Source organism: Choloepus didactylus, chromosome 15, assembly GCF_015220235.1.
Source record: "Choloepus didactylus isolate mChoDid1 chromosome 15, mChoDid1.pri, whole genome shotgun sequence".
NCBI classification, from domain to species: domain Eukaryota; kingdom Metazoa; phylum Chordata; class Mammalia; order Pilosa; family Megalonychidae; genus Choloepus; species Choloepus didactylus.
In genome coordinates this window covers 33,675,461-33,701,683 of record NC_051321.1, presented here as the reverse complement: position 1 = coordinate 33,701,683, position 26,223 = coordinate 33,675,461, and the positions used below count along the sequence as shown (strand labels likewise).

The following is a 26,223-nucleotide window of genomic DNA, read 5'->3' as shown; positions in this document are numbered from 1 at the left end:
TTGAATGAAGCTTATCTAACACACATATTTTCTCTATAAGCCATATCCCAGGTACTTGTTTACAGCATGAGAGCTGAAACAAGAAGGCAGAGCATCACTTTGTTCAACCTTAGCTGGAACCATCCATATCGGGCAAATCAAAGTTTTCACCTCTCTGTACGTGTCTGAGAATGACCACAAAAGTGCCATGAGTATCCATTTTGGGGTTACAAATAAATTTTAGCAAGTAGGTGAATTTGCAAATACATAATCCAAGAATGAAGGGGATCGACTGTACAGGCATACTTCAGGTTTCGTTTCAGACTGCCGCGATAAAGTGAATATCACAATAAAACAAGTCACACAGGTAAGAGCTACGTTTACACTACAGTGTAAGTCTATTAAGTGAGCAATAGCATTAAATTTAAAAAAAAAAAAGAACCCTATGTACATGCCTTAATTAAAATGTGACACAGAGACATGAAGTGAGCACATGCTGTTGGAAAAATGGCGCCAATAGGCTTACTCCACGCAGGGTTGCCACAAACCTTCAATTTGTAAAAACTATTTGTAAAGTGCAATAAAATGAAGCACGATAAAATGAGGTATGTCTGTATTCCAAGATTGTCATATATTTGATGTAAATGATGACTGACCTCGACATTTGATTTCAATTAACCATGTAGCCTCCTTTAGATGTTTTGGGGGAAATTAAAAAACCATACATAGATGGGGAGTGAGATGCACTCCAGGAAAAGCTGGCAAACTGTTCTGCCCAGGATCTTCCTTTCAACCTTGAAGGTTCAAATGCTGTTCCTCCTTCCAACCTTTCTCAACATGGGGAGAATACCTTGGGAAAGAGTGTAAAGTTAGTAAAAAAAAAAAACCTGTCCAAGGTTTGAGTTCTTAAAAGCACCAACATTTAAACCTAATACTTAATGAAACCAAGCTAAGGTGACCTGGTGCATCCATCTCAAAATTAAAACAATCTTGCCAGGGTTCCATTTCCCCAGAACATCTTTCACCTAATAACTTCTTTTTCTAATCTTTAGCAGCTGATCAGCCCCTCCTCTGCTTGGCTCCTTTTTCAGATTCATAAATATGTTTACTCTGGCTACTGAGTTCTGCCGACTTGGTAGCTTTTCAATTTTGTTAAGATTATTTTGCTCTGACAAATTGTTTTTAAAGTTTAACTTTCTTAGGGCAACTTTATTTTCCTTATGTTCTAATTGTCAGGGTGAAGTCTCCTTTGTCCCCTAAGAAATGAAATAGCTTACAGTTACAATCATTGACTTACAAGCTTACGTGAAAAAATTATACATAAGGACTTATAAGTCAGAGCATCAAACAGTTTCTTGTCTTCTTTATCCTCCCACCACTGGAAAGTTCCATCAAAGTGACTTCTCTATTATAGTTTACAGTTTTTTCCTTTGCTTTCCTTTCTTGAAGACCCCGGTGTATCTTTGTCTTTCCTGAGTTAAGTATTGACCCAGGCAGGTAATCCAAGTATTTTTAGATCAGAAGCCTGGTCAAGTCCTTTGAACCCTCAGATACCTTCACACTAGAATTTTTCTTCGCCCAAATTGAGTTTTTAATCTCCTTATTGCTTCTGGAGATACTGGCTTTCTGCCGGTTTGCTTAAGAGGTCAGTGACCAGGCTTTCTCAGTCGTTCGATTAATGAACACTTTTACAATCACTACTACTCATTCCCATTATTTTGATTATGAATATGTTCCAGGGTTCAAAACTGTTACAATCAATAAAGAGATGTGTAAAATAGAACCAGCCCTTAATGAGACTTTTATTAAATAAATATTACTATTAAAATAGAGTGAAAGAAAGTGACTAATTCCATATAATTAGATAATGCTTTATTGTTGTTTTTGAAGCATTTTTCATATCTATTATCTATTTCACAGCTCTGTAAGTGCATTATGCCTATTTTACAGATAAGTAAAACTTAGATTATGTCAATGCTTACAATCACATAGCCAGATCTTGCCCCCAGACCAGGATTACTGAGTACTAAGTCAATGATCTTTCTATTGTATTGAGATTTATTGAGAAAAGTATAATGATTGCCCTGAAGCAAAGTTACATGTCATGTACTTTTTTTTTTCTTTTCCATAGCAAAGTGGAGGCATAGCAGTGGGCTGATTCTTTTAGAACCATGGTTACCTACCATTTTAGTAAATTTCCATCCAAGAATTCTGGTATGTTCCAAAGAATGCATTGGGGGATTAAGATGACAGTAGAGCTTCTAAGAAAGGAAAGGAGATGGGTGAGTGGAGGTATTGAGGGCCATTCCTAGCCCATACACTGTCTTTGTGGGAATTAGAAGGCTTCCCTCTCTCCAGGAAGATGCAGCCCACAATAAGTGGTGGTGACGTGTGGTGAGCATAGTGCAAGCTGGTTTCAGTGCCTGCCAAGTCCTGTGGCTGGGTCTACTTGCGCAGGGCATTGTGTTAGGTGACAGACCTGTGGGTATCAGTCTTCTGTTCTCTTTACATGAAAACAGGAGGTCCATACAACAAGATTCAGGCATCTGGATATTGTCCCAAATTCCTGAGAGTAGACAGGTCATTTTATTTCAAATGAGTGAACTTGAAGCTTTCCTGCCCCATTCCAAGATCTCTGCCCTTGTCGGGAATGGTGACAACCTACTCACAAAAGTATGGCTCCGAACAACATTGCTACATCAAAAGCTTCCAAGGCCAGACTCAATACCTGCTGGTTTCCTTCCTTCCCTCTCTTTGTCCCTCCCTCCCTCCCATTCTTCCTTCCTTTTTTCTTTCCATAAATATTTGGTTCCCTACTGTATGCCACATGATACAGCAATGAAATGGACAATTGTAGTTCCTGTCCTTACAGAGTTTATATCTGGTGGAGAATTAGAAAAACAAAACAATTACAGTTTGGTGTGATAAATATAATGACAAAGATGAGTCCAAGATGTTATGGCAATACACAGGAGGGGTACCTAACCTGAACTTGGGAGTAGGAAAGGCTTCTCAGAAGAAGTGCCATTTAAGCTGGCACCCAAAATATAAATAGAAGTTTCCTAGGCAAAGAAGTGGGGTGGGGTGGGGTAGCGGTAGGAGTGAGAATAGCAGGAAATGAATGATCAAGAATGAGAGAATATTGTGAGCAAGATTTGGAGGTAAGAAAATGCAGTCTCTAGGAGAAGTTGAATCCATCTGAAGCCCATTGTATTCTCACTTCCTGAGCCCCCTTTCTCCCCACAGTGTCCATGGCTTTGTCAGTGGGACCTGTTTCAGTTTGCTAAAGGTGCCAGAGTGCAATATACCAGAAATGGTTTGGCTTTTATAATGGGGATTTATTAATTTACAATTGACAGTTCTTAGGCCGTGAAATATCTAACTCAAGGCATCAACAGGACGATACCTGGACTCTGAAGGCAGGCTTCCGGCATATGGTATACGTCATGGGAAAGCACATGGCCATTGTCTGCTGGTCCTTCGCTCGTGGGTTTCATTACTTTCAGCTTCTAGTTCCAATGGCTTCCTTTCTGAGCTTCTGTAGTCCTCTCTTAGCTTCTAAGGGGCATTTCTCTAAGCTCATTGGGCTTTTTTTCTGTGTCCTTTATCCTCTTATAAAGCACTACAGTAAGGGGATTAAGACCCACCTTGAATGGGGTGGGTCACATCTCAATTGAAATAACCTAACCAGATATTCCTACCTACAACAGGTCTGCACCCACAGGAATGGATTAAAAGAACATGGCCTTTTCTGGGGTACATAACAGCTTCAAACTAACACAGGGCCCAATCCCAATCTTTATCTTTAGGCAATGACCCTATCCAACTCAGCCAGGAAGCAGTACACCATTGGAGAAACAGTGAACTTGATGTCTGTGGATGCCCAGAAGCTCATGGATGTGACCAACTACATCCACTTGCTGTGGTCAACTGTTCTACAGATTGTCTTATCCATCTACTTCCTATGGTTAGAGTTGGGACCCTCAGTCTTTGCAGGAGTTGGAGTGATGGTGCTCCTAATCCCAGTTAATGGGATACTAGCTACCAAGAATAGAGGTATCCAGGTAAGGAAACAGAGTCTGCTGGGCATATACACCTTCTTCAACATCCGAACTCTTGCTTACTCTGCTCTAATTCTTGGTGGGAGTTTGGGCAAGACAAAGTTGGTTGAAGGCTTCCCATCATCTCAAATGATCTTGGTTTTGTTTATCTTTCCTTTTAATATTCTCACCACTCTTAGGGATTACATATTCTATCCACATTCATGTGAGAAGGAAGAGCCTGATTTCAGAGGGAAATCCCAGAGATTCTGCCTATAACTCTTCCACCCTGCTCTGCTGGGCTGTCCTCAGAACAGTGTGTCCATTATAGTAATATGAACGAACCATGCAAAGCAGTCACGAGTGATCTAAATTTTAAGCCTAAATCCTGGCTTAAATCACCCCTGCTACCACCAGCTGGAAGGCTCCATGAGGATAGTCCTTGGCTGTGCCAGAAATTCAAGATTGGGTGGATGGACTTGATGGTCTAAGCATGTGATCCATTCATTCAACCATTTTACATTCATTTAGTTACAGATATTTATTTTTAAAATATTTCACATCTTATTCTGGGAATACAGCAGCAAATTAGATAAACAGCGTTTCTGCTGTCATGGAATTTACATTCTAATTGTGGGTGGAGGCAATAAAATAAGCAAAAACAGTTAAATAAGGAAAACGTCAGGTTATAATAAGCACTACGCAGATAATTAAATAGGGTTCTGTGATAGCAAGTAAGTAGGTGGTTATTTTAGATTGGAGGAGTTGGCAGTCAGGGAAGGCCTCATGAGGATGGGATGTTTAAGCTGAGATCTGAACAACACAACCCTGATGGTAAAGGAGTAAGCTTTGGGAAGGCTGGAGCAAGAACAAGCTGGGTGGAGGGTGCAGTCAGGTAAAGGCTGCAGGGCAGAAATGAACTTGGCATGTTCAAGGGTCAGAAAGACCACCATGGGGGGCAGAGTGGGCAACGAGGAATGTGGGAATAGATGAACTCCATTACTGGGAACCTCGAGAAGCCACAACTAACCCCGAGGCCTGGCATCTGCAGCAAACCTGGACCCTCTCACATGGACGTGTATTTTGTTTTTGTCTTGCTGTTTCCTGCAGGTAAAAAATATGAAGAATAAAGACAAACGTTTAAAGATCATGAACGAGATTCTCAGTGGGATCAAGGTGAGAAGCTGAGCATGGGCTGCTTTCTGTGTGCAATGACAGGCAGTGGATTACTTGGACTTCACAAACTATTGTTAGAGGCTGTGGATTCCCGCTTCTGGTCCTGTTGAGTTATCAGATGACACCTTATTCATCCACCCACCAGTTTCCTGTTTTATATCCTACTACTCATCTCAGGCCCTTTTTTTTTTTTTAATTCTGATGATTTATAAACATATAATTTCCTATGTTAACCATTTTTAAGCATGCAATTCAGTAGCATTACGTACTTTTATAACGTTATGCTACCATCATCACCTTCTGTTTCTAAAACTTTTTGATCACCCCAAACAGAAACTCTGTACCCATTAAACAATAACTCCCCATTCCCCCCTCCCCCAGTCCCTGGTAACCTCTAATCCACTTTCTGTCTCTGAATTTGCTTGTTCTAGATATTTCTTATAAGTAGAATCATACTGTATTTTTCCTTTTCTGTCTGGCTTATTTCATTTAGCATAATGTTTTCAAGGTTCATGTATATTGTAGCATGAATCAGAATTTCATTCCTGTTTTGTGGGGGTGGGCACTGTCCTTTTTAAAACATTTTTTTTTTTATTAGAGCAGTTATAAGTTTACAGACAAATCATGCAGAAACTTCATTCCTTTTTAAGGCTTAATGGTATTTATGAATCAAAGGACATTATCAAGAAAGTGAAAAGACAACCTACAGAATGGGAGAAGATATTTGGAAATCATGTATCTGATAAGGGTTGAATATTCAGAATATACAAGGAACTCTCCTTCTACTCAACAACAAAAAGTCAGGCCTTCTTTTGAACCGTAATTTCAATTTATTTACCCTAAATGAGTTTTTTTTTTCCTTACATTTCATTGTAGAAATTTTCAAATGTACACAAACATAGAGTGACTAATAAAATGAACCTCAAGGACTCATCACCCAGCTTCAGCAATTATCAACATGACCTACCTAGTTTCATCTATTTCCTCACCCCCACCCCATACCATGCTAGACTATTTTAAAGCAAAATTCAGATATTCTGTCATTTCATTCATAAGTACATTGTATATCTCTCTAAAGAAGGACTTCTTTTTTAAACATAACCACAATACCATTAAGACAACTAAAAAATTAACAATTGTTTTTTGACATCTCAAATTTTCCCAACCTTTTTTTGTTTGAATAAGTATCCAAAATGTGTCCATGAATGACATTTAGTTGTTAATGGCTTTAACCTACAACAGCCCCCCATCTCTTCTCCTTCTTTTTTATTTGTCCTTTACTTATTGGAGGATCCAAGTTATTTATCTTGTTTCCTATATTTCCTATAAATTGGTAGTTAGACCTAGAGGCTTGATTACATTTAGGCTGGGTTTTTCTTCTTCTTCTTCTTCTTTTTATTATTATTATTATTATTTTGGCAAGGATACTTTTAGGTGGTACAGTATACTGCCAAAGTCAATGATGGTAAGATTGATCAGTGGCCCCAGGCATCATCAGTCTAATTCATCCATTATGGAGTTTCCTGACATTCTTTCACCTAAAGCAGTGGCTTGTAGCCCTAGAAGCACACCAGAATCATCTGGGAAGTTTAAGAAACCACTGAGGCTTGAGCCCTATGCAAAGCAACTTAATTAGACTCTCTGGGGGTAAGGCCCAGGCATCAATATTTTTAAAAAGCTCCCTAGGTGATTCTAACATACAGCCAAGATTAAAACCTACTGCCATAAAAGTTTTAGCAACCAGTGACAATCATTGCCTAGATCCATTAATTCATTGGGAATTGCAAAATGGTGTTATGCTAATTCTATCATGCCTTTGCCATGGATTAGCTGGAATTCTATAAAGAAGAAATGTCTTTCATTAACTGGTTGGTTACCCAAAATAAAATTTATGCAGGATAGGCAGTATAAATTCCTTCTTCTATTTGTCAGTTTAGAAAATAATGCATTTCATTAAGTTTTTTTTAATATTGTTTTGAATTCGTGGATTATAACATTACCCTAAACTTCTTGAAAATGATTGAAACAGAGGCTCCTCTAACTCCCTGATATTTCTCCACACAGAGCTCTGATAAATATGTTTTTCTGCTAATGTGGCAAAATTAAAGGCTGGAACTGGTTTTTTAACAATGGCAATTTATTAGCTTACAAGTTTACAATTCTAATGCCATGAAAATGTCCAAATTAAGGCATCAACAGGGTAATACCTTCTCTGAAGACCAGTTACTGGCAAGCTTGGGCTCCTCTGTCAGATAGCAAGGCACAAGAAGATGTCTGCTGGTCCTTCTCTCCCATGTTTCGTTGCTTCCAGCTTCTGGCTTCATGGCTTCCTCTCAGCTTCTCTGAGGCTTTTTCTGTGAGCTTCTCCTAAAATCATCTCTTTTAAATTCTGTCTCTCTTTCTATCTTTTATCCTCTTATAAAGTACTTGAGTAAGAGAATCAAGGTGGGTCACATCTCAACTGAAATAGCCTAATCAAAAGGTCCCTCCTACAATAGGTCTGCATCCACAGGACTGGATTAAAAGAACATGACCTTTTCTGGGGTGCATACAGCTTCAAACTACCACCGTATTCTAAGGCAGGGTGGATGAGACACACCTGGTGGTCTTTCAAGGCAATAGTGTAGCAGTGCTCTTTTCTAACCATTAGATCCTAAAATATTTTGCCTGGGAACCTTCATTCAGAGGACAAGTCCACGACCTTCGGAAGAAGGAGCTTAAGAACCTCCTGAACTTTGCTCGGCTGCAGTCTGTGATCATATTCCTTTTATACTTAACTCCGGTCCTGGTGAGTGGGAGAGGAGACAGTGGGCTGTGTTGCTTTTGGACCTGGGTCATCTTCTTGGAGAGGAAGGTCTGTTCTTGATGGACTACCCAGCCCCCCTAGGCTTGCCTTCAAAATCCCGGGGATTCAGCCCCCTCCTGGACTGCCCATGCGGCTAGTCCTACCTGGTGCCCCACCAATTCAAGTTTCACCCTTGTGTACTGATTAGTCGTCTGGCAGCCTGGAGTACGTTTCAGCTTGTTCAGCATGAATGTGGCATCCAGGGATGATTTGCATAATTGGGCTTCTTGTCTTCTTGGGGAGGCAGTGTGAGTCTGTGGTGGAAGGAGCACTGATATAGGAACCAGAAGAACCTGAGCTCTGGTCCTAGTAATACCATTAATTGGCCTCGTGACTTTGGGCAAGATATTTCCCCCTCTCCTGGGCTCAGTTTTCTCATCTGTAATATGAGAAGGTTGAGATAATCCCCAAAGCCCCATCAACTCTGATATACTGTGCTTCTGAAACTTAGCATAAGGCTGCTTGGGCCCTTTTAGGAATAAATTGCTCACAACCTTGCTCCTTCCAGGTGTCTGTGGTCACATTTTCAGTTTATGTCCTGGTGGATGAGAACAATATTCTGAATGCAGAAAAGGCTTTCACTTCCATCACCCTCTTCAATATACTGCGCTTTCCCCTTGGCATGTTTCCCATGGTAATCTCCTCTACGCTCCAGGTAGGTGGGAACTCTTGCTGCTAAATGCTTATCTCTGGGTAAAAGCTTTAGATTCTAGAATTACTGACCTGTCATATCCCATTTCTAGCTTCTGTTGGTGAACTTTCAATGATAGTGACCTGTTTAGTCTCTGGAGACCAATTGTGTATTTTGTTTGTTTGTTTGTTTTTTAGTAAAATCATGAGCTCTCTGAGCCCCAATTTACCTACTATAAAATGAGGATAATCATACAAATCTCATCTACCTCACAGGGAGACAATGTGGGCAAAAGCGTTTAGTGAGATTATTATGATTAGCCCTGGTTCCTGGAAGATTTCTTTTTCTAAATCCTTTACCAAACCCAGTTTCTCCCACATTTTCCCAAGGCTCTTGAGATATTTATACAGCAATAGGTGAATATGGCACAAAGGAAGGAAAAAGACCCTCTGTTTGCACAATGCCATGGATGGTAAAACTAAATGCAATTTGGGAGCCTCAAGAGGTCAGAAAATGACTTTGGAGTTCAGAAGGCCTTGGATGGTCTGGAGGGAATGTCTGGATCCTGAAAACTGTGCTCAGTCATTGAGAAAAATCAAGAGCAAGTGATATGCATGGATCCCAGAGGTAGCTAGCTTTAGATAGCTCAGGTTATACGAAGGACTGGGGCTTAGAAGGCCTCCCTCTCCTGGAGGGTGTCAAAGCAAGGAAGACATATTTGGCAGTAAAGAAACATGTCCTTTTAGATTTAGACAGTTTATTACTTACATAGATAGCAAAAGTAACACCACCAACGGTGACAGCTCCCCACATTCCTTGTCCCACAGGATCACACTGAAACAAAAGGGGCCAAGATGACAATTCAGCATGGGCAGGAGGGCACTCTGTTGCTCAAGGGCTGATTCCATGCTGCATCTAAGCAGTTTTATCATCCATAGTTGTACTCTAAGGAGGAGGCAAAACAGAAAGACTGCTATTTCATCAGAACCCAGGTGGTGATGAGAAACTGTCTCATGACATCTTCCCTGGAAGGTAGGGCAGTAGGAGAGAAACATCCTTGTAGAAGCCCCTCAAAATCCTCCCAAGTTCTCTCATGCCAGGAGGACCACAGGATGGTCTGTTAATGCTTCAGTCAGCTGCAGTTTAAGCTTTGCAGTTGTGGCTCATGTGGAGATGTGTAAGGTTGCCATGGCACCATGGCAAGGCCTGTATCCTAAAGAGGGTTGCAGAAGTGAATCATTTAAGACGCCAGATGGGTCCTCAAGACACAGACTCAGTTAAAGAGCAAGCCCAGATCCCCATTACCAGAACCAGATAGAAATTAAGTTTTTGTCTTAGAAGGCAGGAGATAGTTTCTGGAACTGGGGCCAAAGATTAGAGAGAGATAGTGGGAGATGAACCTGCTATTTCCTGAGGGACTGAAGTTGAGCATCTTAATTTCCTGCAGTCCAGGTTGGGGTGGCTCCGAGGGCTGAGGCATGGCTGAGGCTGCAGTGGGGATTCCAGCTGTGACAAATAACAGGTTCATGGGCAAGAACCCTGTCAGGTTAACTACCTGCTTCCACAGCCAAGGCTGATGACACAAAGCCAAAAATCTTCTCCCTGCTTGCCCTTGTTATTGGATGTTTCATTCTTGAGATCCTTTGTGTCCTTCTGTAGGCCAGTGTTTCCACAGAACGGCTGGAGAAGTACTTGGGAGGGGATGACTTGGACACCTCTGCCATTCGACGTGACTCCAATTTTGGTAAATGAATTTGGAAGTTGCTTCCCAAACTTACAGTGGTGGCACCAGAATTGTGATATACAAGAGCTGATTAGTAGCAAACAATTGGAAGGGAGGTTAGAGGACTCATCTTGAACCTAGGTTTGCATAATAAGAACACTGCTTTTACTTAAATTATGTTTTCATTTAGAGCAGATGCTTAGCCAGATGGCTAAGCAAAGCTGGCCAGGTGTTCTGAGGATAAAGATAGCGTGGAGCTGAGTGTATGGAATTGGGAAGGTAGCCTAGGGTAAAAGAGCACATAGGTCCTGAAGATTTCAAGGATTGGGGAGCATCTATGGCCAAAGTCAGCAGTGAGTCTGGAGTCCAGGATGGGTAATGGCTGGATTTCTAGAAGAAGGAGGAATTCATACAAGGAGATGAGGAGAGAGAGGGATGGGGAATGTACCCAGAGTGTCTGAAAGTCAGAAATCTGGGCTACCAGCAGGCTTGGGGCTCCTGAATCAAAAGGCCACTTTTGGTCTCATCCCAGGACCTTTTCTTTGCCCTCTGTTAGCGTAGAAGCCAGTATGTGACAGAGGTGATGTTGCTGTCTGCTGGAAAAAGCAGTGAGAGACAAATGAGGGCTGACAAGGGTATGCAGACTGACATGTGGGGACTTAAATCTGATGAAAAGAGGTGGCATTTTTCTCAACAGACAAAGCTGTCCAGTTTTCTCAGGCCTCCTTTACCTGGAACAAAGATTTGGAAGCCACAATCCAAGAGTGAGTCACCCCTCTTCCATCCTGCCGTTCTTTAGAGTTCTCCTTGCCAGTTCTGCTCATGCAGAAATCCATGTACTAGGGCACATGGGGGAAAGAGCTATGTGCATGCGTTTATTTTGCTGATAGCACAGGCTAAAGCCCTGGAGGAGTGCACTAACAGCAAAAACCCTGAGCCTCTTTCACCATAACTGCATTTGTCACCCTGATTTCCCACTGTGGGACTTGGCATGTCCAGCAGAGTAGCCAGGAAGGTATTTGTTCTCCAGATTATGGGTGGAGGTAGTGCAGGGCTCACAGGGGATTCTGGTCTCTGAGTATGGTAGAGGATACACACAAGAATCTAAACCCAATTTAAATTTACTCATTCATTTAGTAATAGGAATCAAAGTGGACAAGTGGGAGCTGCTGCCATAAGATTCCAACTTCAGATCCATTCCCACTCTGTAGGCCACCTCCTTTGCCACACAGGTGCTACTGCTGTAAGCCAAGCCCCTCTTACCATGCTGCTGCATGTAGCATATCTTCAGCACCACATGTAATGACACATACAAACTCATCACTGAGCATGGCATATTCACAGAGTATACCAGGAGCCTGAGCAGTCCCATATCTTTCTCTCCCTACTGCTGAGCACAACTGTCACCTCCATGCTACATCCGTGATTGCCCACCCTTGTCTTCTATTCCTGTGGTCTTTAATATGGACTCTGGTCCCCTCCCTGAGATGAGTTAGGACAGGAGCCCCTGCCCTGAGCCCTCCCATTTTGAAAGCTTCCCTCTTTAGAGAGGAGACTTCACATAGCAACCGATTTCCTGGTACAAATCCTGGAGTTCAGTGGGAAGGGTCTGAAAGACTATGAGCAATATCCAAGGTTCCTAATGCTCTAAGGGCTCAAATAATAGGCCTGACACACAGAGTTCCTGGGAGTCTAGCCCTATGTGGGCCTCTCCCCAGCCAGACACAATCAGATTTCCAGAGGAAGGCCCGAGAACCTACTTTTAGCAAGTTTTCCAGGTGACTCATTGAATAGCCAAGTTTGGGAACCATTGTTTAGGAAGCATTCCAAGATCACACAACTGGGCAACAGCAGAGCTGGAACTCGAACCACGCGTCTACAGGCTCCCATTCGGGTGCTTGTTCAATAGCACTATGCTGGTTCCAGGAAAATGCTTCCAGATGAAGCCCACATTTGGCACACAAAGCTTATAGATGAGTTGGATAAATTAAGGTTCACCGTCTAGCCTCTTGAAGCTAAAAATTAATCAAAGAGCCCTTTAGGGCCTTGTGTATCCAAGGCAAATTTTCCAATCCTGAAGAAAAGTCTTCCAATACTAGACTTTCCATAGAGTCTGAGAAGCAACTTGAACTGCTCTTGAATAATGCCACATCTCTTTCAAATACCTTCTCTCTTTCAGTGTGTCCTTGGATATAATGCCAGGTCAATTGGTGGCTGTGGTGGGCACTGTGGGCTCTGGGAAATCCTCCTTGATGTCAGCCATGTTGGGAGAAATGGAAAATGTCCACGGGCACATCACCATCAAGGTGAGAGGGAATGCATATAGAGAAGACTTAATACACAGATGTGGGCCACAGTGCTGCTTCTCATTTGTGAGAGTACCCTGAGGACTAAAACTTGATAACCACTGCCACAGTGTTTCTCTAGGTGAGGTCTCAGAGAAATCTCTTGGACTCATGAACTCTAGATTTTCTGCCCCATCTCAGGCTTATAGAATCAGCCTCTTGGGGTAGAGTCTGAGACTTTGCATTTTTAATGAGCTCCCCAGGTGATGCTTGTTCTAGTTTGCTAATGCTGTGGAATGCAAAACACCAGAGATGGATTGGCTTTTATAAAAAGGGGGTTTATTTGGCTACACGGTTACAGTCTTAAGGCCATAAAGTGTCCAAGGTAACACATCAGTAATCGGGTACCTTCACTGGAGGATGGCCAATGGCGTCCGCAAAACCTCTGTTAGCTGGGAAGGCACGTGGCTGGCGTCTGCTCCAAAGTTCTGGTTTCAAAATGGCTCTCCCAGGACATTCCTCTCTAGCAAGCTTGCTCCTCTTCAAAATGTCACTCACAGCTGCACTCCGTCCAGTCTCTTCAAAGCAGTTTAGGCCTTTTCTATCAAACTCCTCACAATTATTCCAGAATCTTCCCCTTATCCATTTAAAAAGCCGTTCCAACATGTTTGGTATTTGCAAACTCAGCAGCAAAAGCACCCCACTCTCTGTACCAAAATCTGTTCTAGTTTGCTAATGCTGCAGAATGCAAAACACCAGAGATGGATTGGCTTTTATAAAAAGGGGTTTATTTGGCTACACAGTTACAGTCTTAAGGCCATAAAGTGTCCAAGGTAACACATCAGCAATCGGGTACCTTCACTGGAGGATGGCCAATGGCGTCCAGAAAACCTCTGTTAGCTGGGAAGGCACGTGGCTGGTGTCTGCTCCAAAGCTCTGGTTTCAAAATGGCTTTCTCCCAGGACGTTCCTCTCTAGCAAGCTTGCTCCTCTTCAAAACATCACTCACAGCTGAACTGAGTTCCATCTCTTTGAGTCAGCACGTTTATATGGCTCCACTGATCAAGGCCCACCCTGAATGGGCGGGGCCACGCCTCCATGGAAACATCCCATCAGTTATCATCTGCAGTTGGGTGGGGCGCATCTCCATGCAAACAACCCAATCCAAACGCTCCAACCCAATCCCCACCACTATGTCTGCCCCACAAGACCGCACCAAAGAATATGGCCTTTTCTGGGGGACACAATACATTCAAACTGGCACAATGCTCATATGCTACTGACGTTTGCACACCGTCGACTAGGGATGTCTTTCTTCAAGGTGTAGGCATTCCCACTGTACCTATATGCATGTTTCTGAAAACCTCAGGTTCTGCAAAATTGTGCAAGGAAAATAATAGGATCTGGGGAAAAGAGTTTGAACAGAGCACTCAAAACTTATGTAACCTTGTAACTAGAGTTACAAAAACAAGAACAACAGTGATAAAAACAAGAGCACTGTAAAATCTGCACTGGCATTTGCACCGAGCATCACAGCCTGGGGCACTCTCCTCGTCTTTGGAGAGATAGGTCATTGAAGGCATTTGCTTCCAAATACAAAAAGTCTGATACAGAGTGTAGACTTCATCAATTATTTTTTTAACACAGCGAAAAACGTTTTCATCACATCTTTATCAGCACTCTTAGAGAGTGAAACTTAGGAGAAATTATAGATATTTTGAGTTATTAAACCAGTCACTACTTGCACCAAATAAAGGGTTTTTTTAAGGTCTTCATATTTTGCAATAGCTTTCTCTTTAATTAAAATGAAAGGCTTCTGACTGCTTTAAAACATTAAAATTCTTAGAAAAGTTTTAAGAACCAATACTTCTTCCACATTATATTGACATCATTCCCTGATTTAACAATCATTGAAGAGCTAATTTGCTTTAAATAAACATGCACTATAGCAGAGCAGAATCTACAGATCTGTTTCCCAACTCCCTTTGAGAAACTTTTTCTTGCTAACTCATAAATGAGTTCTTCCTCAAACAGTCATTTGTTGGGCTCCATCTCTCTTTGGACATGATCTGCTCTTTGCACATCACTCTGGCATTCTAATTCCAACCTCTCAGTTGTTTCCTACGATGTCATCCCTACCATTTCCCCTATTAGTTTTAGCACTCTGTTGATCCTAGTAAACTCACTGTGGTTTGACTAAAACCAAGTCTAGAAGCAGCACTTGCATTTATCATGTGATCTTCAAGATCATGGCTAGAATGTGATAGTCCAAAAAGGGGGGATGTCAAATGGTGAATAGGATATCAAATCATTCTTCTTGGTCAGTACAATAAGTACAAGTACATTTATAAATATCAGGTGCTCAGCCAGCTGGTCATACATTTCTTCAAACCTAAGCTGCATTTGTTCCTCCTCCCCCCTGCACCACATCCTTCAACCCTATGTTTCTGGAGGTACAACTGTCATGTGGTCTAATCCTTTCCCATCTAGGGCACTATTGCATATGTCCCACAGCAGTCCTGGATCCAGAATGGCACCATCAAGGACAACATCCTTTTTGGATCAGAGTTGGATGAAAAGAGGTACCAGGAAGTTCTGGAGGCCTGTGCCCTCCTCCCAGACTTGGAAATACTGCCCGGCAGAGACCTGGCTGAGATTGGAGAGAAGGTATTTGGGACACCAAGGGACCTTGAAAGGTGAAGAAATATTGAAGAAAGTGAGGATAGTGAAAAAGCACATGGGAATAAAATAGTTGACCAGTATTGGTAGTCATGTTTGAAACAAATACCAAAAAACACATTTTCATTAACTGGCCACAGTCACTTGGAAACTTTAAACTTTATACTTGGAAGTGAATTTAGAAATGATGCATTCTAAATTCAAGGTGATGTCGCTAAGGACCAGAGAGGTTAAATTACATGTGACTGGCCAAAGCTTGACCTCACAGGTAGAGGGACAGTAAAGGGTTCTAGTAATCTGCTTCAATCACTTAGAAAGTTGTGAATTTTTTTCATGTTATTAAATAATTTTCTTAAAAATAGATTTCAATGGCTATATTATATTCCATTATGTGGATATAGCATAATTTATTTAGAAATCCCTGATCACCACCTATTTAGGATGTTTTCAACCTCTTTTCCCATTACTAAAAATGAATATAGCAGTCCTTTAGGGACAAGGATCTTGAAATATTAGAAGAACAGTAAAGATACAGCTCTTGATTGATTTTGTTCACTAATTCAACACATATTTATTACCTATGTGCAAGACACTATTGTAAGTGTGAGTTTACCTCCATAAATAATATGGAGAAAGTCTCTGCTTTGATGCAGCTCTAAATTCTCCTGAGGTGGGAGTGAGGGACAACAAACATAGTAAGTAAATTTTATGATGGAAAATGGTAAGTTTGGGACAGCTTTAATTATTGGGCCTAAAGTTATTTAGTTGTATAAATGAACTTGGAGGATTCTTAAACCCTTGATGCCTTGAGGCAATTCTCTTCCTTACCCTCTTTTATTACCCTCTGTAGAGGTGGGTCTAGAGAGTAGGGCTTAATGAAAATTATTTTCTTCTTCAGGGTATAAATCTCAGTGGGGGTCAGAAGCAGCGGATCAGCCTGGCCAGAGCTACCTATCAAAATTCAGACATCTATATTCTGGATGATCCCCTGTCAGCCGTGGATGCTCATGTAGGAAAACATATTTTCAAAAAGGTCTTGGGCCCCAGTGGCCTATTGAAAGGCAAGGTGAGAAATCACTTAAAATGAAGAAGACATGGGAGGAGAGATGGCTTACACATCTCCTAGGACAGCTGTTTCCCTGGAGCAGATTTCCTTATTTACCTGCCCCCTGGGGTCCTGAAGAGATAGTGTCAGACTGGTCTCCCAGTTGACTATCAGGATCATAAAGGCTCCCATCTTGAAGCCACTTATGCCAGAACTGGCAAACTTAATCCTTATTCTGTGGCTCCCACATTGAGCCTCCTAGGATGATTGATTATGATAAAAAAAAAGTACTTTGGGATCCAACAACTCACCTTGCTGATGGACCCAGATCATTCTGCAGGTAGAGCTATGTTCTAAGAAGGCAATTTCTCCAAAACTCTTGCAGGATGTAAGAACACAGAACCTGGAAAGAATTGCTCAACCTGAACATAGAAATAATCCCTGACATTTATTGAGTGTTCACTCTGTCCCTGGCCTGTGCTAAGCATTTTGCATGCGTTGTCTCATTTGATTCCCACAACGCCCCTGTGAGATAGTATCAGTAATGTGGCCAAAGCAAATCACTAGGGCCGATCATAGGAGACTAGGCTTTCCTTCCCATGGGCAAGTTAGCCCATTTGTCCTGACACAGTGGGCTAACAGAGGCTCTCTAGGGTTTGAACATACCCTTCATCAGAAGCAAGAGTGGGGCTGTTGATAGCAGCATCTCCCTCCACATGGGACAATGAGACTCTAATTGTGATTCGCATGTTCCTTTCAAGCTTTCTTGAATGCTGTCAGTCAGAGGATGGTAGGGCTGATGAGACCTGGGCTGCTGTCCCACTGAGGCCCTTTGTCTCTCTCTTGGATCAGTGGGTCAACTGGAACTCACTCTCTCGCCTTTTATTCCTGGTCCTGGATTCTCTCCTTAAAGCCTTCCTGGCTCCTTTCATTCATGAACTGAATACCTAACTTATCCTGGGTTTGTTGCAAAGACTGGGCATGCATAGATTAAAAAAACCTGGTCCCTGCTCTCGAGTACATTACAATCTTATGGGAAGACATGCCTAAAAGCAAATGATGATATTAAGTAAGTATTGATTTAAGACAGTCTGTACAAACTACTGAGGAGACATTGGAGGAACACCTGAGTCTTGCCTGGGGCATCAGGAAAGGCTCCCAGAAAAGTTGGCATTGAGCTGAGGAGGATGAGTAGCCACTGGGTATTCCAGATAAAAGTAGTACTTAGTCTTTGTGGGACTGTGAATTAGAGGGCAGAGGCAGTAGATTTAGGTTCTCTCTCCAGGGGCCCATCCCAATTTTATACCCTCTATCTGAGCCTCATTACTGACCCATTGGTGTTTGTCTTTCTTTGAATGTTCCTGTCTCAGTAGCCAATGTGGTTCAAAAATATACAGGAATACAAGGGACACGAAGTCTCCCACACCAGGGAGGGCTTGGACTAAAGATAAAGTTTCTTGCCCCACAGTTTTTCTAACATGCTGGAAGGATCTGGGCAGTTCTTGTTAGTTCAGTTGGTTAGCTGGTTAATGAAATGGGACATTAACTAGTTGGTTAGTTTCACATGTAACAGTTATACTGATGGGCCTTGATCTCAAGTGACATTCCTAAGCCCAATTTTTGGCTACCCAGGAACCTGAAGGAGAATGTGTGTAGTGCAGACCTCATTGTCAAAAGAGAAACATAAATGTGAGTATGTCCACAATGACAAGAGTTTCATCTTACACATAGGGTTGGGTGCTTAGAATGAAATACTGGGAAGGAAAAAGAAAGAAAAAAATAATAATAATTAAAAAAAAAAATAGCCAAGTGGTTAGGGCCACATTTTGAAGCAGAGTCCTAGAATGAATTGAAGTATCTTTTTTTCCCTTTTTAGAGTAAGCCAGGGAAGATGGTGGACACAAGGTATTTAACACAACTTAATGTTATTTTTACAGACTCGACTCTTAGTTACACATAGCATTCACTTTCTTCCCCAAGTTGATGAGATTGTGGTTCTGGGGAATGGCACCGTCTTGGAGAAGGGATCCTACAGTGCTCTGCTGGCAAAGAGAGGAGTGTTTGCTAAGAATCTAAAGACATACATAAAACAGACTGATCCTGAAGGGGAAACCACAGGTATGTAAGGAGGATCAGAACAGGAGAGAACTTGGGGCATGGGAAGGGGAAGGAATGGTGAACTGATATCTACCTCCTGAACTGTTTAGTAACCAGTGAACAGGATTTGGAAGTGAATTATCCAGAGAGCCAAGCTCAGCTCTTTATGTGTTTTGTATCTCTCTACAGGAACACAGAAATAGAAACTCTATGACTAGGTCAAACTGGTAGCTCAACCAGTTCATCTGGTCTCTGACATGCAAAGAACCCTCTTTAGAAGGGTATGACTGGAGGTTTAGGGGGTGGGTAATCCTTGTGGAAGGAATGCTAGTGGCATGAAGGGCATTCTTTTAAGGATGCCCTGCTTCTCTTTACTCAAGCCACCACACTACCTTACCTCCCCGAATCCATTGAAACCACTTCCTGCACAGCTTCATAGGCTAGCACTAACAGTATACTGCTAAATTCTTGATATGCTCTAACAATGGGATCTTGATTAGTACTCCCAAAACCCTTGACGTTCTGAATCAGAAAAATCATGGTAGCTGCAGAGTTTCCCAGGATATCAAAGGAAAATCGCCTAATATTACTACCATTGCATTCCCTGACTCTAGCTCCAGTCAGCAATGGGTTCGTGTTTACTGTGACCCTTCCTAAGAACCTGCTGACAGTAGTCCTGTGAACAATCCTGGGTATCAGCAGGACTATTGCGGTCATGAGCAGGAGGTCACGACTGATAAGGCAAAATCTGGAGGGTGCAGGGAAGTTACAGAAGTCAATCAGGCCAGGGAATAGCTGCAGCACCTACAAGAGGAAACACATTCAGGCTGTGAGTTCAGAACATGTGATGGTTTAAAACCACCTTGTGGAATACAAAGGCTGAAAGAAAATCCTAATCCAGGAAGTCTATAAGCATGGAAGGGACAGAGAAGGAAGAAAGAACTAGAACGTGTGGGTGGCTAGGATTGGAAGCCAGGCCAGGGGATATCAGGCACCAGTAAAAAGGAAGGAATCGGTTAGCAATTAGGAAAGTGCAAATCAAAACCACAGTGAGATACCACTTCATATCTGCCAGGATGGTTATTATTAAAAATAAAAAGGGAAATAACAAGTGTTAGTGAGGATGCAGAGAAATTGGAATTCTTGTGCATTGCTGGTGGGAATATAAAATGGTTCAACTGCTGTGGCAAATAGTTTGGTGGTTCCTCAAGAAGTTAAACTTGGAATTACCATAGGACCCAGCAATTCCAGTCAAAGAATTGAAAGCAGGGATTCAAACAGATATTTGTACACCAATGTTCATAATAGCATTATTCATAACAGTCAAGAGATGAAACAACCCAAGTGTCCATCAACAGATGAATGGATAAATAAAATGTAGTATATACAGACAATGGAAATACTATTAAGCCATAAAAAGGAATGAAAATCTGATACAAATACAACATGATTGAACTTTGAAAATATGCTAAATGAAATAAGCCAGACCAAGAAGCACATATATTGTATGATTCCACTTATATGAAATATCTAGAATAAGCAAATTCATGGAGACAGAAAGTAGGTTAAAGGTTACCAGGGGCTGGAGATGGAAGAATGGGTAGTTATTTTTTTAGTGGGTACAGAGTTTCTGTTTGAGGTGATGAAAAAGTTTTGGTAATAGACAGTGTTGATGTAGCACAACATTGAAATTAATTGATGCCAGTGAATTGTGTACTTAGAATGGTTAAAATGGCAGTTTTATATTATACATACATGTTGCCACAATAAAAAAGAAAGAGAGAGGAAGAAAAAAGGAAGGATGGAAGGAAATAAGGAAAGAAGGAAAGAAGGAGGAGAGGGAGAGAAGGAAGGAGGAAGGAAGGAAGGAAGGAAGGAAGGAAGGAAGGAAGGAAGGAAGGAAGGAAGGAAGGAAGGAAGGAAGAAAAAAGAGCTTTTCTTCAGCCTTTATGTGCTCCAGGTGTTGGCCTGGGGAAAACAAGAAGTACCTGTCAGGAGTGGGACGCGAAGCTCCCAAGCAAAGGGCAGTGTCTGACGCTGGATCCTTCTGAGTTACTGCTCTGTGAACCTGCATCACTATGGGCAGTTTTTTTATGCTTGTTGTAGACATCTTTTTCCTGATTTTCCTGGTCTGAGTTTTTTGGTTCTATTATAAACCCCCATGTGTGTGGACAGCCCTCTTTGAAGAACCTATCTTTGATGTACAGAGAGCAGTTTGCAAAACTGTCCAGTAAACTCTTTTCTGGTGAACATTAATAGGCCATGGATAAGCAGTTATGTAACCCCAGTTTCTGGCATGCTGTTGTGTTGGTTCTGGGACTCTAGGTACAGACCACACGATCGTGGAATGCAGAGAAGGGAAGGAGGGCAAAGAAAATTGTATCAGTATTGGCTCTGTGCGGTTATTTTCCAGATAGTTTGCTTTGATACCTAATACTGCTAGTGAGCATTCAATGTATCTTTATCACATACACATAGTCATGCATATGCTTAGATTCATTTGCTTATTAATTCATCCACAAATAATTTGTTGTCTATTGTGTGTAACACTGGGTCATCATTTTTTGCATCAGACTATGGGTTTGTTTGTCGAGATAAAATTCACCCTTTTAAATGGTTCAATTCAGTGGTTTTTAGTGTATTCACAAAGTTATGCAACTATTGCCAGAACATTTTCATCACCCAAAAATAAATCCCATACACGTTAATAGTCACTCCCTGTTCCTCTGCCCCCAATCCCTGCATTTAAGTCCCTTAACAGATATGCTTTGGATGTTATGTGCAAGTTTTTTGGGTGATAAGGTACGAACACAGATAGCCAGACAACCAAGAATGCATGAAAGGACAGTTTTATTAGATCAAAGGGCCTGGAGGGGGGAGGGAAGAATGAGGGTGGCAGAGGGGCTTGGGACTTAACCTAACCTAGGCTTCTGCAAGTGTCAGTGGAGGTGGGGGAGAAGAATATGTGTCCTGGGTTCTTGCCTCTATTGTGACCCAGAGGGGAGGAATAGGACTTTTTCTGCTAATGCTGGGGATTGGCAGCCTTTTACTCTATGGCACTAAAAAACAGAAGTGGCAGGGACTGCTAGGAGAAGCTGAGGGAAGCTTTTACCATTCAAGCCATTTATTTGTAAGTACATGTCCTGCTAGTAAATTATGCAGCATGAAGGACAGAAGCAGCAAGGATCATTTGGGGAGATAGAGGGCAGCTCTTATCATCTAAAATATATGGAGGTACATGCCTTGCTAGTTGCAGTTGCACCCAGGGCAGGGTGAACTGGAGGGGGGGGGGTCATTCAAAAGGGGAAGTTATGACTAAGCTGGGCAAGATAACACAGCACCAACTATAATGTATTTTACGCCATTACAAGATATACGATTGGCAAATATTCTCTCCCATTTTCTGAGTTGTCTTTTCACTTTGTTGATGGTGGTGTCCTTTTAAGCACAATGTTTTTTAATTTTGATGAAGTCCAATTTATCTGTTTTTTCTTTTATCACTTGTACTTTCGGTGTCAGATTGAAGAAACCATTGCCTAATCAAAAGTCATGAAGATTTATGTCTAAGTTTTCTTCTAAGAGTTTTACAGTTTTAACTCCTATATCTAGGGCTGTGATCCGTTTTGAGTTAATTTTTGTACATGGCTTGTGGTTCTTTTGCATGGGAATATCCAGTTGCCCTAGTGATACTTGTTGAAAAGACTACTTGCTCCCCATTTAATTATCTTGGCACCCTTGTTGAAAATCAGTTGACCATAAATGTAAGGGTTTATTTCTGGACTCTAATTCTATTCCATTGAGCTCTATGTTTATCCTTATGCCAGTATTGATTATTGTAGCTTTGTGGTAATTTCTGAAATGAGGAAGTATGAGTCCTCCAACTTATTTCTCTTTTGTTCAAGACTGTTTTGGCTATTTGGGTTCCCTTGCATTTCCAGATGAATTTTAGGATTAGCTTGTATATTTCTGCAGAAAAAAAGAAAAAAAAAGGCAGTTAGGATTTTGATAGGGATTTCTTTGAATCTGTAGATCAATTTGAGGAGTATTCCATCTTAAACAATAGTAAATCTTTCAATCCATGAACATGGAATAACTTTCCATTTATTCAGGTCTTCTTTGATCTCTTGCTGCTTTCATGATTTTTTGTCTTTGACTTTCAACAATTTGAGTATGATGTGTCCAGGTGTGGATCTTTGTGAGTTTATCCTACTTGGGCTTTGGTGAGCTTTTTGGATGTATAGATTAATGCTTTTCATCAGATTTCAGAAGATTTGAGCCATTATTTCTTCAAATATTCTTGCTGTTCCTTTCTCTCCACCATTTCATTCTAAGAACCCCATTATGTGTGTGTTGGTATTCTTGATAGTATCTCACAGATTTGTGAGACTGTTTATTTTTCTTCATTACTTTTCCTTTCAATTCTTCCAAATGGATAACCTCTATTGACCTATCTTCAAGTTTGCTGGTTCTTTTTTCTGCCTGCTCAAATCAGCTGTTCAACTCCTCTAGAGAATTTTTCATTTCAGTTGTACTTTTCAACCCCAGAATTTGTTTGTTTGTTTGTTTGTTTTTAATAATTTCTAGCTTTTAATTGATCTTCCCTATTTGGTGAGGCCTCATTCTCATAATTTCCTTTGACCCTTTTAGTTTCTTTTTATTCTTTAAACATATTTATAATAACTCATTTAAAGTATTTGTCTAGTAAGTATTGTCTAGTAAGTCCCATGTCTGCAATTCCTCAAGGATTGTTTCTGTTCACTGCCTTTTTCCTGTGTATGGGCCCATACTTTCCTGCATCTTTTCATATCTCATAATTTTCACTGAAAACTGGACATTTTAAATAATATAACAATTCTGGAAATATGGTTCCCCCTCTCTCCTCCCCAGGGTTTTATGTTGTTGCTGTTTGTTGTTGTTAGTGTTCCTGCTTGTTGGTTAGTTTCCTGGATTAATTCTGTTAAGACTGTATTCTTTGTCATGTGTGGCCATGGGAGTCTCTGCTTAGTTAGCTTAGTGGTCAACTGATGATTAAACAGATACTTCATTGAATGCCTTGAACCAATACATTTCTTGGTCTTTTCTGAGAGGCTCTGTTTTCATGTTGGGGCATGTCTTCAACACTCCAATTTACTACTTTGAAAGTGCCTTAGCCTTCACTTCCTGCTTGCACAGAGCCTCAAAGTCACCAGAAGTGAGGGATTAGGGCCTTCTCAAGTCTTTTCTGGCCATAGGCACAGCCCTGCACATGTTTGTGGCGTTCTAGGTTGCCAGAAATATGTTGCAGGTTATCAAAGCCCACTTATTCCCCAGACTCTCCTTTTAAAGTATTTTGGTCAGCTTCTTATTTGTTATCACTGCCTTAAGCAGTTATGATGTTAAACAATTGCTGCTGATTGTTTTTGATAAATGCCCCAGGAGGAAGGCTATTAGCAGTGTGTGAGCTCTTAATCAGGTCAAATAAAAACAGGCTCTAAGAATGAGGGTTTCCAGGAAACTTCCAGACAGGTCAAATAATGATAATTCTCCAGACATGGGACTCTTGGTGCACTCCAAATCCGTTCTGCCCCCTCCAGTTAGTTGTTAAGATGCTGGTTTTTGTGGATGCCATGATTGTGAGGCTGTTGGTTTTCCAGGCTACTGCAGAGCTGGGGAGAGGGGGGTGGGAATAGGGTCAGCAAAACCTACCTTTTCGACCAAGGTTTAGCCATTTACTTGAATAAATGCTTCTTGGATTATTGCAAGCCTTTGGTTAATTTCCAAGTTCTTAAGAATTTCATTTTGATACTCTTTGAGAGTGACCTCATTGCTTTCATGGAGGAACAGAATTTTGAAAGTCTTTATTCCACCATTTCTACTGAAGTCCAAGCTGAGTTTTACATTTTATTTTATTTTATGTTCAGGGTATGCTTTTAAATGCTTTAAATTCATAAAAGTTTGTCAAAATTATTTGAATTTCAAGACAAGTGTTTTCAATTTACACTCACCTCTTTAGTGAATTCAGGGAATGGTGACACTTCTATTTGTCTACCATATCCCTTAAAAGTTCTTTCCTGCTCCAAAGGAACTTAAAATTTGACTGAAGTCTCTGGGAGTATTTTTCTCCATTTTGATTATTTTTCTCTTCCATCTCTCCTTTATCCTGAAATATCTCAATAAGAAAATGTACTAATAACTAGGTCTTCTGGAGTTAGACTCAAGCCTATGTGTATGTCTGGAATTCCTTGCTAAAGCCAGAAAGATCAGAGAAGGTTTCTTCTTGTTTATAGGTCTGTGAGACCTCTATGCAGTTATTTTCCTAATCTCTAATGTGTTTCCCTAGTCAATGAGAGCAGTGATGAAGAAGATGACTATGGGCTGATACCCAGTGTGGAGGAAATCCCTGATGAAGTGGCCTCCTTGAGCATGAAAAGAGAAAATAGTCTTCATCGAATACTCAGTCGCAGGTTGGTCATCTATACAGCTGGCAGCCCTCATCACTTCCGTAATTCCACCTGACCTTTCTCTTTTTCCCATGGGCTTTTCCTGAAAGTTGAGTGCTGTGGATATTGCCGGCTCTTCCTTTGTTTCCTTTTGTGGTGTCAGTTTTCCCCATATGCTCTGAAATGCACTCTGATGCAAGCTGAGTGATTGTGACATCTGCCTGCAAGAAAACTCTCGGAAAGCATCTGTATACATGCTCAGGAAAGCTTTTCTCCTCTCCACCTCTCAGTTCTAGGTCCAAAGGCAGGCATCTGACATCCCTGAAAAACTCCTTGAAAGCTCGAAATGTGGGGCCAAAGCTGCAAGAGGAGGAAGGACTAGTGAAAGGACAAAAACTAATTAAGAAGGAATTCATGGAAACTGGAAAGGTGAACACCAGAATAAAAACTAATATTAGAGGGGATATAAGGCTTGGGATCTGAGAAATGTAAACTTAGATGAAACCTGAATACATATGTACAGGAGGAATATGTCCTACATCCTTTGCAAATCTTCAAATTCATTACTAGAATGTTAGTAGAGGCTCTGGGCTTTTACCAAAACATATTTCCATGAAGAATGACATGTTTCCTGTGAATATCCTCACCTCAAACTTCACAAGTGTTTGGCTCCATTCTGATGTGTGAAGAACAAAAAAACTGCTTTGATATACATTTCTGAGAGCCAGGGAACCTGAATATATCAGTCTCAGCACACATAATTCAAATTAAAAAGATTTAAAATCACAAATTCCAAGTTCTGCCATATATCCTTTTGGCCCCACTCTTTTTTTATATCTTTCCCCTCTTAATTGACTCTCAAAGCCCACTAATAACCTGACAGCTATTTAACTGCATTGTATTCCAACATTGAACTATTATCCTGGCCCAATGCAGAAATGGTTGCCACAGACTACCAAATTTTGTGACCTGTGGCCTACTTTTCCAGGGGACTGCACTTCCCCTTCTGATTGATGTTCTAGGTAATTCCTCACCAAAAGCTTGCAGGGGTTCCACTAATATTGAGGTGGGGCTTTGCAGGTGAAGTTCACTGTCTATCTGAAGTACCTACAAGCAATAGGATGGTGTTCGATATTCTTCATCATCTTTGCCTACATGATGAATTTTGCATTTTTTATTGGATCAAACCTCTGGCTCAGTGCTTGGACCAGTGACTCTAAGACCTTCAATGGCACCAACTATCCAGCTTCTCAGAGGGACATGAGAATTGGGGTCTATGGAGCTCTGGGATTAGCACAAGGTACG

At 41.3% G+C, this 26,223-nt stretch overlaps 1 protein-coding gene across 2 annotated transcripts in view; it reads left to right on the top strand.

The window, feature by feature from the left end:
* Window positions 1-26,223, top strand: part of ABCC2 (ATP binding cassette subfamily C member 2) — an 89,692-nt gene that overhangs the window by 36,928 nt on the left and 26,541 nt on the right. For both annotated transcript variants that reach the window (XM_037804357.1, XM_037804358.1), the window contains 13 exons: window positions 3,789-4,043; window positions 5,130-5,195; window positions 7,846-7,983; window positions 8,549-8,695; window positions 10,331-10,415; window positions 11,092-11,158; window positions 12,574-12,700; window positions 15,169-15,345; window positions 16,256-16,423; window positions 18,340-18,520; window positions 24,819-24,942; window positions 25,209-25,347; window positions 25,999-26,218. In XM_037804357.1, coding sequence (XP_037660285.1) covers window positions 3,789-4,043; window positions 5,130-5,195; window positions 7,846-7,983; window positions 8,549-8,695; window positions 10,331-10,415; window positions 11,092-11,158; window positions 12,574-12,700; window positions 15,169-15,345; window positions 16,256-16,423; window positions 18,340-18,520; window positions 24,819-24,942; window positions 25,209-25,347; window positions 25,999-26,218 — 1,894 coding nt within the window. The remainder of the gene's footprint in view (window positions 1-3,788; window positions 4,044-5,129; window positions 5,196-7,845; window positions 7,984-8,548; window positions 8,696-10,330; window positions 10,416-11,091; window positions 11,159-12,573; window positions 12,701-15,168; window positions 15,346-16,255; window positions 16,424-18,339; window positions 18,521-24,818; window positions 24,943-25,208; window positions 25,348-25,998; window positions 26,219-26,223) is intronic.